General features: G+C 39.9%; 1 protein-coding gene across 2 annotated transcripts in view; it reads right to left on the bottom strand.

The window, feature by feature from the left end:
• Nucleotides 1-842: 842 nt before the first annotated feature.
• LOC149200370 (peptide chain release factor APG3, chloroplastic-like) overlaps nucleotides 843-19640 on the bottom strand; it is a 388882-nt gene continuing 370084 nt past the window's right edge. For both annotated transcript variants that reach the window (XM_089402693.1, XM_089402692.1), the window contains one exon: nucleotides 843-1200. In XM_089402693.1, the coding sequence (XP_089258819.1) occupies nucleotides 1129-1200 (72 nt within the window). In that variant the 3' untranslated portion in view covers nucleotides 843-1128. The remainder of the gene's footprint in view (nucleotides 1201-19640) is intronic.

The raw sequence follows: 19640 nt of genomic DNA, 5'->3' as shown, positions 1-19640 counted from the left end.
ATAAAGCTCAGCAATTTCAATAAGGAGCAATTGTAATTATCCAATATTCTCCACTTAGTGTTGCTTTCAGAATTCTGAAGTATAGATCTAATGAATGCACTGAGAATCGAACTTTGGTTAGTTGTGGTAAGCCTCTACCAACCTACCACTTGCCCACAACCCAAACAACGACTAGTCATATTTTGTTGTCCATGATGTTTGGAAATGAAATTATTTCAATTTGTAAAAGATAATTATATCATATAGTGAAGTTGTAAAAAGCATATCAAAAGTCATATCAACTTGGGCAAATGAAAAATCTATTGTCTATACTAATCAGATGAAACTCTGCCACAAATAAAAGGAAACTGATGCAACAATCTGATTTAGTTATGGTGTCTCGATGAGATGCAACCCGAGAGTGAAATAATGTCTAACGAAAATAAAAATGCTCCATTTGGATTTTTGGAATGCGCAAATTCCATATACTTACAAGCTTTTAAAATTTCTAGATCATTACATATAAATAACATATAAAATGTGACCATAGCTACAAATTTCAAGCAACACTTCCTGTCTAAGCACTGGCATGCCCAATAAATTGTATTGCAGATTTTTGACAGGGTTACTAAGGAACAATGAGGGAAGGTTGATAATATCCCATACAATCAGACCCATTTCTCACATATATAGTTCGTTGCAAATTATTCTAGCAACATGCAGCATCAATGAATAGCTCAATCCGGCTTTACAAAAAATTGAAATCTGGGCGCTCAATTTCCTTCTGAATTTTGTTTAACATAAAAAAGTTGCATGTCATCACTAACAGTCTCTTCCTCTCTTTCAGGACCGAAGATGAAAAATAATTAGAAAGAAGCTTCAAATCAACTAAATAAGTGGAAACATCCTTGCATTTAAATAATACATTGAGAAAGCAATGAGCGAGTTCAACTAAAATTGTTGGAATTCTCTCAAAACTACAATACAAGAATTTGCTGCTGCTAAATATTTACATGTAAAACCTATATTTTCCGAACTATACAATTCCATGAAAAGGTTGACAATCCTTGATAAGTCATACAAGGCTTCTTTTGAACTTCAAGATATAGATATTATATCACCGCAGGGATTTGGGATACTATGCCAAACTCAAATTGTTGACATATTCATTGAAGCTGCAAGCTCTTCAAGCAATTCCTTCTGCTCCATAGCAGCACAAGCCTACAACACAATAAAGCAAATTAACCTTTTCAGATTGATCAATAATGTGATGCACAGTTTAAAAATTAAATACTAGCTCCACATTTGAAAGAATGTAATATTTTGAAGCTCAACTACTTTTCTCACTTTGGTATGATTTTCCATTTTATCATGAGAATTTTTTATTTTCTTTTACTACAGATTCTGTTTTTGACTTAATTTAAGAACAAATCCTTCAAGCTCCACAGACAAGACCATTGATCAAGTTTGTTAAAATGATAATATTTTCTCCTAACAGATATACTTTTATAGGTAAAACATACCAGTTTCTATAAAAGCTTCCAAGAAACAATTAAAAGGTAGGCCATTCTCTATGTCCAAATGACTACAATGCATTGATGTGTTATAAACTCTATTAACCTTACGAAAACTATACAGTTCGAATAAATAAATAAAAATTATGGCCTAAAAATTAGAACATAAATACAAAATTTGTTTAATTTAGAATAATACATTATATAATAAAAATAAATAAATAATGAAGTGGAGTTATGTTTATGACGTTGACAAAAAACAATACCAACAATATTTTTGACTATTAGGAAGCAAGCACATAGGAGCATTTCTATTAAAAAGCACAGAAATCAAGGTTGAAATTGGAAAAAAAATACATCTTTTAGTGAGCTTTTTGTTAGAATGTTTTAAAATTGGCAACTAGGGCCAAACTCCATGTGGGTCATCTTATTTATGGCAGCTGATATTTTTCCTGGATCCCTCTCATCGAGAGGTGTAGGATTGATCTAAAGATTATCCAATTCCGATAAGTATTCATGAAGTTATGAATTTATTTGTGTTATAAGACAATTCATCAAGGTCGCCCAGCAACCAAATAAACCCCACATGTGCTCAACGTTTTAGTATAAAAGGAGATGATTTGAGAGTCATTTCTCACACACACTTCTTGTGTTCTCTTCCTCTCCACTTGTCTTTGGCTTTTTGGTGGGAGGAAGAGATCCTAAGAATCTATGCAGCCCTAAGGAGAGGATGCCCTAGCTCAACGCTGTCATAGAGAAGGCATGCCCTAGATCTAGATCTAGGCAATGAAGAGAAGGCTCTATGCCCTGATGTGGTAGCTTACATGGAGGGAAACTCTTATGGTGGACACAAGGCTATATGCTGTCCAGATCAAAGCTGCCCTAAATGTTGTTCTGCCACCCTAAACATTCTCTGTTTTAACCACAGCTAAGGCAGCATTCCAGCGAACGTTTGAAGGGCTGTCTTAGGCCATCTCAGGGGACAGAATTATTGCAAGGAAGGGCAGCTGCATCAACTGTTTAGAGGACGGGCAAACTCTTAACCAGTTTGCTGTAAATCTATGGAAGCTTGCTGTGAGGGCAGGCCGTGGACCTTGTAAAGGCTAGAACCGCCCAGGAATATTGTGAAGGGTCTCATCCCCACAAGGAAGGGCAGCCACATCACCTTGGAGCAAATCTGGGCAGAAAAGAAGGCTGGCAAAGGCACTGTGATATGCCCTCAGTTGCAGCAAACAAATCAGACCTCAAAATAGTGAGCTAAGGTATGTTGTCTATGACATTTCTTGTAGGTATGGAGGATCAGTTTGGACCAGATTGTTGGGCAGTCTGTGGGAGCCAAATTGGTGGCTGTACATAATAGTATGGTGTAAGGGACAGCAAGACATAATGTGTAACGAATAAAATATATATAAATAATATAAATATAAATAATAAAGATAAATAAAAAATAATAATTAGTTAAGCTAGTAATTACGCTGAAGAGGCATGTCTAATAAGACATGACTCTTCATGAAGAGACACTTGCTTAGCATATAAGCAAGCCTCTCGTTTTCATTGTAATTAATATCATTCATTCTTATTCATTTTATTTAATATAATATTTAAATTTTATATCCTAAATGGATATCTTGACATTCCAAGTCTTTTGGAGTAATTAATCTGTAGAAGGAACTTTGTTTGCTTTATTTGGTATCAGAGCCACGTTTGGCTGATCACGAGGCCTTTGGCTATCAACTTATCATCAACCTTGTTGCTGTCATAATTGAAGCATTTCACCACACATTTGGAGATTCTCCATTTTTTAGGTCTTTGGCCATTTGCTACTATTTAAAAAAAATATAAGTAAATAAAATAAAAAAAGAAGAAGAAGAAAAAAAGTAAAAGAAAAAACTTAAAACTTTTTACGTGGAGAACATTTTTACAGGAGGTTTTAAAAACAACCCATGGTAATAGCCCATGGTATTTTAAAAGTTAAAGAAAAAATAGGGATACAAAAGCTCTTACGTGAAAGGTAAATATTACTTTTTATAGGAGGTTTTTAAAAACAACCCATGGTAATAGCCCATGGTATTTTAAAAGTAAAATAAAAAACAAAAGGGATACAAAATCTCATACGAAATGCTATTTAAAACTTTTTATGTGGAGAAGCCTGTGGTTTTAGAAACAACCCTGGTAATTGCCCATGGCATTTTAAAAGTAAAAGATATTTTGATAACATTGGAAAAAAAAGGTGTGATCTAAATAATTTTAATCATTCAAATCTAAAGATTGTGACCGTACCAAGAGTCACGTTTCATCCAAATTCTCTTAAGAAAAAAAAATATTATTATAATTATAAAAAATGATACTATATAAGTCTTATATAGTTACATATAAAAGGAAAAGTGGGTCTCAAAAAAGTATATATAAATTTTATATAATTATAATTTTATAATATATAGAAATTAAAATTATATAATATATATAATTTATTTTTATATATAAAAAAAGTTATTATTATATAAAAAATTTTATTAAAAAAGTGAAAAGAAGAAGAAGAAGAAGAAGAGAATATTTGATATATATCTTAGATTTTTATAAGAGAGAAGTGGAATATATTTTATAGATTAAGAGAATATATAAAATTAAAAAAAGAAAAAGAAAAAAAAAGAGTGATTTAAAAAGGTATTTAATATTTAAAGAGTAAAATGGAGACTAGTAATGAAAGGTTTCCTAAAACCTTTAGTAAAAGTGTTGATACATTATTTAAAATCAAAGGATCCCTCGCAGGAAGAGACATCATAATCACTATCAGTCCTGCTGAAAAAAGTAATTATGTTAGTCTTAAATGTGCTAACCAATTGGTGATTCCTGAATCAAATATAGTTGAAAAGAATACTCTTGGCGAATATGATAAACAATATGACATAAGCAATCTACACCTAAGTATTGGAGATTACACTTTTACCTCACAATTCACCGTGAAAACCTTATATTCTAATGATAGTGACATTGTTTTGGGATCACCATGGATGGAAACTCTAGGTTCCTTTATTCTAAATACAAAAAAAAAGTTTTTGACATTTTCTTACAAGAAGAAGAAAATAACGCTCCAAGATTTTACACTGGAACCAAACTCAGTAACGCCAGAAGATATCTCAGATATTTCAAAAGTAATTTCTCAAGAAGGTAAAAAAGTATTACAAAATATGCAAAACGAAATTAATAAAATCACTGTTGACAAAAATGAAGAAGTTTCTCGACTTAAAAACCATAGTGAAAAATTGCTGACGCAAATTAAGAAACTTAAGAAGGATAAGAAGTCATTAGAAAGCTAGGTACAACAACTTATCAAGAAGGAAGCATCAAATGTAGGAATTCAAGTTGATGACAAAACAACAAATATCGATTCAGTGAATGTCACAACTCAGGAAGAAGACAAGCAAGTTGAAGAAAACACGCACTTGGACGTTGTAGTTCAAACAATGAACATCCCTAGTGAATGTTTCATAACCAACTCAACAACATTTTTGCCAGAAGAAAATATAAAAATTGGCACATGCCCAGTAAGGAAAAATCAAACAAAAAAGGTTCCATATCGGCATCCGAATCATGAGAACAGAGGAATCAACCATGCTACATATTTGAACCAGTCAGAACCAAAACAACAAACTAATGTTCCAGAAAAGAGTAATGTAACCTCAACCCAGTGCAACGAGGACAAGTCGTTACAAAATTCTAGTGATCAGAATGCTATACAAAAGATTAATCTCGGATGGTCTGATCCCTTCTTGGTGCGACAATTTTGTTTGTCACTTAGAAGATCATATCAACTTGTATCAACGAAGATGACTGTTCCAAGACAGAAAGACTTTCGAAGCCGAAAAAGAGATCAAGCCTTTTTCATCGACAAGATTTGAGGACAAAGCTCTTTGAGGAAGGAGGCAATGTAACGAATAAATATATATAAATAATATAAATATAAATAATAACGATAAATCAAAATAATAATTAGTTAAGCTAGTAATTACGCTGAAGAGGCATGTCTAATAAGACATGACTCTTCATGAAGAGACACTTGCTTAGTATATAAGCAAGCCTCTCGTTCTCATTGTAATTTATATCATTCATTCTTATTCATTTTATTTAATATAATATTTATATCCTAAATGGATATCTTGACATTCCAAGTCTTTTGGAGTAATTAATCTGTAGAAGGAACTTTGTGCTGCCAAGATGCATGGGACAACAAGGTGACATAATGCTGCCAAGATGCATGGGACAACAAGACATAATGCTGCCAATATGCATGGGACAACAAGGAGACATAATGCTGCCAAGATGCAAGGGATAGCAAGATGACATAATGTTGCCAAGATCCATAGGACTGCAAGATGACATAATGCTGCCAAGATGCATGGGACTGCAAGATGACATAATGCTGTCGAGATGCATGGGACAACAAGGTGACATAATGCTGCCGAGATGCATGGGACAACAAGGTGACATAATGCTGCCAAGATGCATGGGACAACAAGACATAATGCTGCCAATATGCATGGGACAACAAGGAGACATAATGCTGCCAAGATGCATGGGATAGCAAGATGACATAATGCTGCAAAGATGCATGGGACTACAAGATAACATAATGCTGCCAAGATGCATGGGACAACAAGGTGACATAATGCTGCCAAGATGCATGGGACAATAGTATGGTACTTGGTGCAGCAAGTACACGAAGCAACAATGGTGCAGCAAGCACATGGGTGACAACATGGTGCAACAGTGGCACAAGGTACAACAGTGCTAAACACTGGGACAACAATGCAGCATAAGGTGCAACAGTATGATGTGTACAGCATGGTCATAAGGTCCAGCATTGTGATGATGGGTGCAACATGCAGCACAATGATAGGTGAAGGAGTCACCTTGGAGAATTAGTTGAAGTAGCATTTCTTCAACTGAACTCATGTATCATCTTCTTAGAGATGATCTCTGCTCTTATCTAGATAAGTCAAAGTGTTGACTTCTGTTGTAAATGTAAATGAACTATTGAAGAACATATAAAAAGAATTGATTAAGGGTTTCCCCACATTGGGGTTTGTCCCTGGCTAGGGCCACATCTTGTGTCCTCTTGTCTTGGCTTGTCTCCTGCGATTTATGTTTATGTTCTATCTGCAATTTACTTTAATGCTAATGTGAGCTAACTATGAAAATTGAAATAAATTGCTGTAAGCATAGAACATACCTAAACTTCACATGGTATCAGAGGTAAGGTGAAGACAATGCCCAAGCAAGACTGAAAGAGCAATCACCGAAGACAGTTGGCAAAGGACAAAAGGATCAATAAATTCCTCATCCCTCTTCAAATTCACCAAGGGTGAAGTCGAAGAAAAGAATATTATTAGAATGGCACAATAGAAGTTTCTGATGGCCTACCTAAAGATCACTTCAATGGGAAGTCTGGATCTAAGGGTGGAAGGAAAGGCAGATGCCTTAGTTGTAATAAGTTTGGCCATTATGCGAAGAAGTGTCTGAGGTAGGGACACATCACTAGATGATGATAACAATCATTCCAGGGACATCTTCAATGATTAGAGGATTGACAAGTAATGTAGGTCATCAAGGAAACGACTGACTCTTCTGAGAAAGAAAGGAACCCCAGGTATGAAGAATCAAATGTTGTTTCTGATAAGATAAAGAAGCATTATCTTGTATTGGTCCTCTCCTTCAGATTCTTTGGGAATCTGGCTTATTTATCATAGTGATTCAAGGCACCTCATCAGATAGAAGGGTGCTCTCTCGAATTTGGTAGAGACGGAAACAACTGTGGGATTATACTTGGAGTCGATGCCACCTATCCCGGAAAGGGTGTAGGGAATGTTACCCCTCAATTGAATGAGGGTAACTCTATTCATTTACAAGAATCTCTTTTATGTACCTAATCACAAGAAGAACCTGGTGTCCATCTCGGAAATGAAAGTCAAAGGTTTCAGGGTGGCATTCATCGATGGAAAGGTACATGTTTAAAAATAGAATTTTCAAAGATGTTTTTTCTCATGGGTTTAAGGTTGGCAATTTGTATCAAGTTGCAGGATGGTCCATTGGGGATCATGTCAATTGACATATCGCATCTATAACACCGGAGGTCTACCTATGGGGCCCTACCCGATGTGAGTCAGATGATGACAGGGATGCCTGAATTCAAGAAGAGCATGAAGGTACATGTCTGAGATGTACCGAAGGAAAATCTTACAAGGGGACCATTCCCCTCATGCAGCAGGTCCACAGGTTTGGAACAACTCGAGGAGTTTGAGATTCATGATTGGGAATCTCATGTATAGAGGTGGAAGAAAGCCCGCTATGGCTTGAAGCAAAACACCCCGGGCGTAGTATGAGAGGATTGCTAGCTATCTGATGAAGCTGAGATTCACTAGGAGTGAAACTGATCCAAACCATTACCCAAAGGTTGTGGATGATAGACCTCTCATACCGGCACCTTATAAGGACGACCTATTTTTGACAGGTGCAGACCCTCTCATTTGCAGAAGTAAGAGGGAGTTGGATTCCGGATGTGGAATGATAAACTGCAAGCCTGTGACTACCTCGAGGATCTTGACCTTCAAAAGTTATATGGTAGTGATGTCGGGCCAGATTTGGGAAATGCCTCTGAGTTTCATAAACTCATTTGCGTTGATGTTCTTGGTGAACTTCTGTCCGGACATATGTTTTGCAGTTAGCATGATGAGCTCATATATAGTTGAGCCTCATTGGATTGGTGCCAAGAATCTTTTAAGTTATCTTCGGGGCACAATCTATCATGAATTGAGATACACTATCGGAAATGTGACACTGCATGATTATTCGAATGCTGACTGGGCATGCAATGTGGAGGATCGCAAGAGCACTTCTAAGTGTTGGTTCTCTTTTGATTTTGCTTCGATATCATGGATAAGTAGGAAGCAGAAGTCGGTTGCTATAAGCACTACTGAGACCGAATAGATAGCTACGAGTATGATCTCGTGTGAAGCTGCCTGGTTGTGGAAGCGCTTCAGTGAGCTATTTGTACACATGATGGATACCACTGTAATTCTCTGTGTCAACTAGGGGGGGATTCAATTATTGAGGAATCTCGTATTCTATAATTGCTCCAGCATATAGACATCAGATATTACCTTATCTGGGATATGGTATGTCGATGAGCAAGGAGGTCCATCGCATTGAGACTAATGTACAGGTCGCAGACACTCTGTCAAAGCCCCGGGGAAAGGTCAAATTTGTGACTTTCTCGAACGACTTGGAGTCATTGAGAGACCTTCTTATAAGGCACCTGCATGATGTATGATTGAGCTCTGGGAGCTCCAGGGGGGTGCAGGGTACTTCTTGGAGCGACATGCGACCACAGGGCAACTCACCCTCCCCTAGTGGTGCACTATCTATAGGGTGAAAGGTTCAACCTTCCCCTGTGACACCCTGTGGCGACTGTGGGACAGGATGATTAGTTCTCCTGTGGCGACTGCGGGACAGAATGGTTAGTTCTCCTGTGGGCCAGGATGATTAGTTCTCTTGTGGCGACTATGGGATAGGATGATTAGTTCTCCTGTGGCGACTGTTGGACAGGGTCATTTGTTCTCCTGTGGACAGGATGATTAGTTCTCCTGTCGAGGCATCCTACCCATGCAGTCTGGGACTCATGGGAAGTACCTCTCATCTGATCAATGAGCAGGGAAATGGGGTTAGGGACCATAGTAGTACTATTGATGGACGCATCATTGTATCTACCGCACTCCCTATGCTAGGATGACCTCCATTGATCTGGGATCAATGAAACTGATCTAGGATTAGTATAAGTGGTTTGAGACACTCTCTTGTGATATTGATCTGGGATCAATAAAACTAACTTCGGGTCAGTAGAGAATGGTATGAGACATTCTCAATCAATTCTTCTTCTTCATGGTTCAGCAGAGTAGAGCAGGGCAGAGCAGTGTAGGGCACTGATGGCAGAGATAGTACAGTCAGACATATGGATCAGCGGATGGAGTTCTCCCTAGTTGAGAGGGAGTGTTAAAATTGGCAACTAGGGCCAAACTCCATGTGGGTCATCTTATTTATGGCAGCTGATATTTTTCTTGGATCCCTCTCATCGAGAGGCGCAGGATTGTTCTAAAGATCATCCGATTCCGATGAGTATTCATGAAGTTATGAATTTATTTGTGTTATAAGACAATTTGTCAAGGTCGGCCAACAACCAGATAAACCCCACATGTGCTCAACGTTTTAGTATAAAAGGAGATGACTTGAGGGTCATTTTTTACACACACTTCCTGTGTTCTCTTCCTCTCCACTTGTCTTTGGGTGTTTGGTGGGAAGAAGAGATCCTAAGAATCTATGCAGCCCTAAGGAGAGGATGCCCTAGCTCAACGCTGTCATAGAGAAGGCATGCCCTAGATTTAGATGCAGGCAATGAAGAGAAGGCTCTACGTCCTGATGTGGTAGCTTACATGGAGGGCAACTCTTATGGTGGACACAAGGCTATATGCTGTCCAGATCAAAGCTGCCCTAAACGTTGTTTAGCCACCCTAAACATTCTCTGTTTTAGCCGCAACTAAGGCAGCATTCTAGCGAAGGTTTGAAGGGCTGTCTTAGGCCATCTCAGGTGACCAAATTATTGCAAGGAAGGGCAGCCGCATCAACTGTTTAGAGGACAGGAAAACCCTTAACCAGTTTGCTGCAAATCTATGGAAGCTTGCTGTGAGGGTAGGCCGTGGACCTTGTAAAGGCTAGAACCGCCCAGGATTATTGTGAAGGGTCTCATCCCCACAAGGAAGGGCAGCCGCATCACCTTGGAGCAAATCTGGGCGAAAAAGAAGGCTGACAAAGGCACTGTGATATGCCCTAACTAGACCTAGGTTGCAGCAAACAAATCAAACCTCAAAACAGTAAGCTAAGGTATGTTGTCTATGACATTTCTTGTAGGTGTTGAGGATCAGTTTGGACCAGATTGTTGGGTAGTCTGTGGGAGCCAAATTGGTGGCTGTACATAATAGTATGGTGCAAGGGACAACAAGACATAATGCTGCCAAGATGCATGGGACAGCAAGACATAACGCTGCCAATATGCATGGGACAGCAAGGAGACATAACGCTGCCAAGATGCATGGGACAACAAGACATAATGCTGCCAAGATGCAGGGAATAGCAAGGTGACATAATGCTGCCAAGATGCATGGGACGGCAAGGTGACATAGTACTGCCAAGATGCATGGGACAACAATATGGTACTTGGTGCAGCAAGTACACAAAGCAACAATGGTGCAGCAAGCACATGGGTGACAGCATTTTGCAGCAGTGGCACAAGGTACAACAGTGCTAAACACTGGGACAACAATGCAACATAAGGTGCAGCAGTATGATGTGTACAACGTGGTCATAAGGTCCAGTGTTGTGATGATGGGTGTAGCATGCAGCACAATGTTAGGTGAAGGAGTCACCTTGGAGAATTAGTTGAAGCAGCATGTCTTCAACTGATCTCATGTATCATCTTCTTAGAGATGATCTATGCTCTTATCTAGATAAGTCAAAGTGTTGACTTCTGTTGTAAATGTACTTTCTCTCTCTCTCTCTCTGCTGAACTATTGAAGAACATATAAGAAGAATTGATCAAGGGTTCCCCACATTGGGGTTTGTCCCTGGCTAGCACGACATCTTGTGTCCTCTTGTCTTGGCTTGTCTCCTGCGATTTATGTTTATGTTCCATCTGCAATTTGCTTTAATGTTGATGTGAGCTAACTATGAAAATTGAAAGAAATTGCTCTAAGCATAGAACATACCTAAACTTCACAGAATGTTTGACCAAAACCTTATAGCATCTTTTAGAGAAACTTCAAAGTTCAAACTATAAGTGTCTTTAATAAGATTCAAAACTTTTCTTTCTTCTCTAAATGCAATGGCAATTCATGTTCTAAAGATTCCCTTTTGATTTGAATACAAGGCCATTATACCTTCCTAGACTTTCTATTTCACACATTTCAGACATTGAGACCAATGTTATTGGAATTGAACTAGAACTGGTGGAATCAGTGAGTGGGACTGATTTGACCCCAAACTGGTCTGGTTAGAGGCTTGGAATTGAAAAAGGTTGTTATGTACCGAACTGGCATTTTTTCACCAAACCGGCTAGTTCCGCACAATGCGACCAAGGATATTCCAAATGCAAATTCGTTTCTAAAAAAGCAATAATTTTAGAGTGGGGCAGTCGAATATTCAAGCCCGAGGTAATACTATTGCTATGCATTTAATGGTAATGATAGATTCTTAAAGTAGAAGGTGACCAAAAACCAAGAACGACGGAAAGTGGTAAGTATGGGATATCACGTACATGTTACTCCAATCAAAGCCTCTCCAGTAATGTCCTTCCTATCTCTTGGGTCATCCAATTGGCAAGTACTTTAACCATTTTGTAATCATGTGCTTTTACTTCGAGCTCATTTGGGACTATTTCTTGGGTAAACACCTTCACACATGTGGTAGAAACTAGGGTTTCTGCAGCGGGTACATCCACTGTACAAGAAAAGGGTCTCCACATCAATCCTATTGCTAGCTGAGTTTATCTAGAGAAGCCTCCAAATATAGCGAAGGAAGGAAATACCTCCAATCTTGTTCCTACTCCTCACACGTGTTGAATCACAGCAGTATGAATTGTAGATATGTGGAAAAGAGGTCGAAGTTTCAGGGTAGCCGAGAAGTGCAGAAGAAGGAGAAGTTTGAATTGCGTTAACTTGTGCAAGAAAGAGAAGCAACGAAGAAGGATCTTGGTGTCTTGGTCTTGGAGTGGCAAACAGGTCAAGGGTCTTGATCTTGGTATTCGTCAATTGAAGTCTCTATAAGAAGAAGAATTTGTTCGGGTTTTCCTCTCAAGTGGGAGAGGTTTTGGCCCTGGATGATAGCCTATGTTTTGTGTCTCTTGTCTCTCGATGGTTTATGCATTGGTAGCTGTTTGATGAAGAAAAACACTATACTAACATAAGTGAAAGAAGATCCTAATCTAACAAGTAAAAAAACGTTCACAAGCAGTTATTAATAGAAGAGAAATCACTTAATTTTGATGCCCTAGATTTCTCAACATGGTATCGGAGCTAAGGTGATGAAGTCAAGGAAGGTCATTTTATCAAGGGTCACTCCAGGTTCAAATCTCGAGGAAGGCATCAAAGCAAAGATCATCCTGAAGTCAAGATCTACAAAGGAAGCAACATAACCCTAGATCAAAGAAAGTCTACACCAACAAGAAGTCTGGAATCCTCAAGTCATCTCAAGAGACCTCAAAGACCCTACATCTACTCAAGTTGAAGAGATCTACGAATCAAGGTAGCTTGAAGTTTATTCATCCAAGTAAAGCACTTCAAGATCAAGATCCAATCAAAGAAGCATTCCTGGGATCCGCTCTCAATCATTTTGAAGTTGAAGTAGCTAGATCAAAAGGCGTTGTCATCAAGATTTGGCAAGATCCTTCAAGGCCTAGGGCCTTTGGTTTGACCTCTAACCCTTATCCTCTCATCTCTGTTTTCCTACAGCAGTCACAATTACTTCATAAAAGTGGCAAAATCTCATTTTAATTGGCCTAATATAAGTTCATAAATTATCTAACATCCGAAGGACTAAATTGCTTAAGTTGGACATCCATCATTTGACTTGTTTTATGGTCTAGTGCTGACTGTAATGGGAGTAATCAGATCTGATATATCACTCATAAACACGTTTAAGAGGCATAAAGTTGATTGGTAAATTGTCAAATCATTTAAGCAACTTGGGCATTAATCTTTTAGCATAAATCTTCAAGTTTTCATGACTGATATCTCTACATAACAACTGTGATTAGATCTGATATAATACTGAAAACTACATCATAAGAAGCCTAGTCAACTCACAATTTCATATTGGCAAGTTTGGTTTTGCATCTAGAAGTATTTTGGCACATTTTGACATACTAGTAGCTCACTGTTTTCATAAGTTATCTACTGCTGTCACACATAATCTTACTGCTGTCCTAAAGGGTTAATGATTGCTCATTTAATTGGAATGCAAGTTACACAAGTGCTCTCATTGTTTTAAATACTATTCTGACGAAGGATTGTTGAATATTGGAAGCTAACATTTGCTTGTCTTGTGTAAGCTCTAAAAAATATCTCTTTGCACTAAACTCACTCATATAAGCACTAAATTAAGAATCAAATATCATTGTGAATGGTAGTCTCATATTGACGTTAAAGTGTTATTTACTTGAAGTCTTTGAGTTAGCATTGAAGTATTTTGTTTCTCTTAAGTGGCAATCTAACTGGCAAATGGTGCCCTCATATGATCATTCTTGCTTTAATAATGATATCCATTTATGAATGATAAGTACACATTGGTATTGAAATTTTGTGTCCTTGTTTCTAATCTAATCGAGCATCTCTTGATTGTTGGCATTAAGTAATATTGGTATAAGATCACCATTTGTTGAAGTTTCTAAGTCTACCAGTTAGAAACCCTCCATGCACTTCACTGATTTATTCCTACCTACTTGTTCTGTTAATTAACGAGTTATTTACCATATAAATACTGAAAATAAATACAAGTGCATGCTCAACATGTTACAGATCATCAACTAAAGGAAATAGAAACAAGCACACAAATGACACCGTTATTTTTGGACTAATGTCCCCAGAAAAACCCAATGCGGGAATACTGGTGCAGCTATTTGAGGGTTTTATTATTAAGCAGCTCTTTTCTGAGTACGCTGGGTGTCAAACTGGCTAACCCGATAGAGATAAAAGAATCTGGCAGCAATACCTCTCTTCGGAAACAGGGATTTGGAAAGCCTACTCCACGAAACCCCTCTCCAGCACAATTTGAAGCCCAGTGTCAGCCCTGCTGGCCTTTGCGTCAGCTTGAAACCCTTTGCATAGCCTCTCTGGCTTTCTGCGCCACTCCTGTAGCCTCTGTGTGGATGACGCAGGCCCTTCTGGCTCTGCGCAGTCTTTGCGTGGCTCCCTCTGGCTCTACATCTACCTCTCTCTACTTCTGCGCTGGTCTCTCGGCACTGTCCCTGCCTCTCTGCCTTGTATTCACTGCCCCTTGCTGCAACTGATCACTGATTCTATCTCTCTTAGCAAACCCCGCTCTAGAGAATAGAATGACTGATCACTCTGGTGTATTCTCCAAGTGACCCTCAAGCCTCCTCTTATACTTTTCTCATTGACAAATCAACGACCAAGATTAAGTTCCTAATCGATGGCTAACATTAGGTCTGGCTTGATCCATGACTTTTGGACCATTCTAACACAATTTTATATTAATTCACATTAATATTTTATTTTCCCTAAGTTTAGACTTAGGGACTTCATTAAAAATATAATTATTTTAATATCTTCCAAACTGTTTAGAATCTTCCCAAACCCTTTTTGGGTATTGGAGATCTCATGTGCCTTAGCCGCTCCAACAATTTTTGTGGCTAGAGGACATCTAATGCTACCCCAAATCAACAATCCCTCTTAGCGAGGACTATGCTTTGACAATACTCCTTATTGAGTATCACCTTGATCATCTAGCATCAGTCCCTATGCTGATATTAGGCTTGTTGCCCATCATCCTCTGCACTGTTGCATCCTATACTGCTGCACATAGCTCTGCCACTGCTATTGCTGCATCTGTACGACAACTCCCTTTGCATCCATGCTGCTGCCCATGGCCCTGCTACTGCCACTGCTGCATCTGCACTGCATCTCCTCTCATCATGCTGCATCGTGCTACCCATAGTACTACCACTGCTAACCGCTGCACTGCAACTCAATTACTGAGATGTAACTAATCTCCCAACCCTGACCTCTCTGTTAGGCTAGAGTACTCTTGATGCTGAAGCTCCCTCTGCCGCTGACAACTGCTCCCTCTCTGATCTCTGCACTGCTGCAACAACTCCTTGCATCTCGCACCGTTGCACACCTCTCTATGCCATCCTGCACTGGTGCAACACTCCCGTGCCTCTCGCACTATTGCAGCGTGCTAGCCTCGCAATGTCTCGGGAATTTTACACTGTAGCTCTCTCTGCCGCTTCATCCGCATCCATCTCTACCCACATCCGCTAGTCCTACTACTCCTCTTCGGGGCTCCTATAACAAGGTATAATCCAAGAGGCTGGGTACCTTGAGGATCCTGCCCCTCATCGCCTGTAGTTCGTTAGACTACAGCTCAATGTCTCCCCACTTCCACTCAAGTGGCATGTGTGCACTCATGGCACAATCATCGTCTGTCTCCACTTCCTTCTCTAACCTTGCTAGCACTGCCTTGGTCTCAGAGGCCTCTCCCTTACTCTTCTTCCTTGGACACTAGGTCGCATAATGACCCAGCTCCCCACAGTGGAAGCATTTGATCTTGGAGAGGTCCTTCTTCTTCCGTTTCTCTTACTTTCCCTCAGATGCTAGGGCAACGTCCTCCTCCTCCTGCTTGACTCTGATCCTCTTGCCGCTGCTTCCTGTCTTGCTTAGCCTTCTGATTTCTTCTTGGCGAAGAGCCGCCCACATTTCCTCCCACCATGGAAGGGTCGCTCTTCCCAGTATACTCTGGACAAATACCTCCTAGTCTTCTGAGACTGCGTTCAGGGCTGTTCTCACCATCAATTCCTGATCCGACGTGGGCCCTATGGAAGCCAACTGATCCCGGATCTCATTCAGTTGACCGAGGAAGGTGTCGATCAGTTCTCCCTTCTTCATCTGGTATGACCGCAACTGATTTTCTAGTAACATCCTTCTCTGCACAGAAGTATGCTAGTACAATTTCTTTAGGGCCTCCCACATCTCATTTGCCGTTTCTGTCTCGGCAATGTGTGGTACTACATGGTCCTTGATCCCGTCAAGGATGATGCTCTTGGCCCTCGCCATTGCCTCCTCATACTTGCTGTTATCAGTTGGGTCACCTGGAATCGCTATTGTCCTCAAGGCGAAGTGCTTGACACGATTTCTGTCAAGTACGGATAAGATTCTGGCCTTCCAGACTGCGATGTTTGAGGCTCCGTCCAATCTATCCTGGTCTCTTACTCCGTGTAGTGCCATGTTTCTCTTCTACTTCCCTTATGGAAGTTCTCGATGTGACTCCCTTTGAGCCTTGATTTCCCTCCTGGAAACCCTTCTGCCGATGTCGAGATGACCCCTACTTTGATCGTCTATGTAATTGCACCACTGATCCGGATTTCTCGGCTAGAAACCCTCGGTAGCAACTCCCTCCTCCTTGGCCTTGCCCTGTTAGGTATTGTTTTGACTACAGTACCCCACCAGCTCCACTCTGCAACTTACCCACAGCCTCCTAAACCCTAGCAACCTGAAGGTGAGAGCTCCTAGGCTCTGCGCAGTCCCGACACTGGCAAACTAGCTCTCTCAGCCAACTGCGTCAGCTCTCCTGGCCTCTGCATGAGCCTGTCCTTGCCTCCTGCAACCTCCGTGCAGCCTCTTCTTGGCTCGAACTTGATGACGCAAGCACTGTGTTACTCCTTCCTTGCTGCTAGGAAAAACTTCTGTCACTCGGGACAACTATTTTCTGCTGCTGCTTCTCTGCTTTGCTGATGTCCTCAGTTCTGCTGTGATCTGCAACCACGCTCTGATACCATGTTGAAGTTTCTAAGTCTACCAGTTAGAAACCCTCCATGCACTTTATTGATTTATTCCTACCTACTTGTTCTTTTAATTAACAAGTTATTTACCATGTAAATACTGAAAATAAATACTAGTGCATGCTCAACATGTTATAGATCATCAATTGAAGGAAACAGAAACAAGCACACAAATGACACCGTTATTTTTGGACTAATGTCCCTGGAAAAACCCAACGCTGGAAAACCGATGCAGCTATTTAAGGGTTTTATTATTAAGCAGCTCTTTTCTGAGTACACTGGGTGCCAAAATGGCTAACCCGACAGTAATACCCCTCTTCGGAAACAAGTATTCAGAAAGCCTGCTCCACGAAACCCCTCTCCAGCACAATCTGAAGCCTAGCGTCAGCCCTGCTGGCCTCTGCGTCAGCCTACTGAGGCTCTGCACAGCCTCTTTGGCTCTTTGCGTCACTCCTGTAGCCTCTGCATGGATGACGTAGGCCCTTCTGGTTCTGCGTAGTCTCCGTTGCCTCTGCGTGGCTCCCTCTGGTTCTGTGTCTGCATGTCTCTGCTTCTGCGCTGGTCTCTCAGCACTGTCCCTGCCTCTCTGCCTCGCACTCACTGCCCCTGCTGCAACTGATCATTGATTCTATTTCTATTAGCAAACCCCGCTCTAGAGAATAGAATGACTGATCACTCTGGTGTATTCTCCAAGTGACCCTCAAAACTCCTCTTATACTTTTCTTGTTGACAAATCAACGACCAAGATTAAGTCCCTCATCGACGGCTAAGATTAGATCTGGCTTGATCCATGACTTTTGGACCATTCTAACACAATTTTATATTACTTCACATTAATATTTTATTTTCTCTAAGTTTAGACTTAGGGACTTCATTAAAAATATTAATTATTTTAATATCTCCCAAACTATTTAGAATCTGCCGAAACCCTTTCTAGGTATTGGAGATCTCACATGCTTTAGCCTCTCCACCAATTTTCGTGGCTAGAGCACATCCGATGCTACCCCAAATCAACACCATTGGCATTTACTTTGTTTAAATATCTTGGAAGATTTCAAATTGTCTCAAGTAATTGTCATTTTGCTATCATTTACAATGGTTAAGCATTTTGTGGATAATAACTTTATCTTAAGCACTTGGGCCGAAGAAATATATTGTTTAGTATTGGCACTTGATAATTTGGCACATTCTTGGTGTCAAGATTGTCTCTCCATTTGTTGTTAAGTACTCTTGTTATAAAAACTAATCATAACTAAAGCACTTAAACATTAAACAATCTTAACCTAAGAGATCACCCATATACCTTGCACAAGCATTCTAAGTCTAGTTTCATTAATAACTTACCTCCAAGAATAAGCTTGGTTGATAGACTTTTCAGAGCCACATTTCTCATCAAGCTTGAGGGGCTTAGAAACTCTTTAGTGGTTAACACGGTGACCTTGCGGTCGTCAGAGCCATAGTTTTTGCAGTGCCAGAGGCATTGGGTGGTTAGAGCTTGCTTGAAGGTATCATTAATCAAGCCATTGCTTGCTTCCTGTTGGCCTCTTTCCCACAACCTACTTCAGAGAATAGCTTCAAAATAGTTAAGGGCAAGGTTATACTTAGAATAGGCATATAATTAAAACTAATCAAGATTCTTGCATCACACCTAGGTCTTAGGACTTTCATAGCATATAAGTTAGTGAAGCATTTAAGCAGCAATTGTCCATTTGGTTATTTGGTATCTAATTGATAATAAGCAAGAAGTTGACTCTATAAGGCATTGGTCTCACATTCAAATCAAATCTAATCCTTAAGTCTTGCTAAATTTAACCAAGTAGCTAGGCCACTCAATCTTGTCTCCTGGACATGTTGGTTGCCAACTTGTCCTTCATTTTCACATTTCCATAGGGATTAACCCCCATAGCTTGCTGTTGGGAGACACCATAAACAGAGAGGTCGGGGATCAGGGTGACAACCACGGATCTGAGTCATTGTTGCAGTGCCTGTAGAATCTAAGTGACAACATTTTCTGGTGCTGTTGCTAGGGACCCTTTTTCCTCTCGGCTCTTCAACGACATTCTATCATCTTATCATTACTCATCCTTATTATCATTTAATTTTGTGATCTTCCTTATCTCGCCAACGACACAACATTTTCTGGTGCCGTTGCCGGGGATATCTTATTCTCAACACCTCAACGACATTTTCTGAAACCTTTAGCACCTGGACATTTCGGTTGGTTTCCTATTTGGGTGGCGACTCCACTTATTTGTCCATTCACAAGATATTACTTTAGAAGAAATCCCAGTAGCTTGGTTAACCCCGTTCCATCCTAAAAAAGGTTCTAAGAGGCCAGTTAAACAAATTACATTCTAGAGAGCATTTAATATTTCTCAGACAGGAAGCCCTCCCTAATATTCATTTTATGTTCGTCAATCCTATAAATCAAGACTTCATGGCTGATTATTAAAGGCCTTGCAACTTTACCAACATCCAGGGATATCCTCATGATCTTCCAGATGACTCTACTATGAACAAGGTTCCGA

Source organism: Pinus tabuliformis, chromosome 2_1 (assembly GCF_031772625.1).
Source record: "Pinus tabuliformis cultivar Carrire ecotype Pingquan chromosome 2_1, CPIR1, whole genome shotgun sequence".
NCBI classification, from domain to species: Eukaryota; Viridiplantae; Streptophyta; class Pinopsida; order Pinales; family Pinaceae; genus Pinus; species Pinus tabuliformis.
The sequence above is the reverse complement of the archived record's forward strand: the minus strand, read 5'-3'. Positions and strand labels throughout refer to the sequence as shown.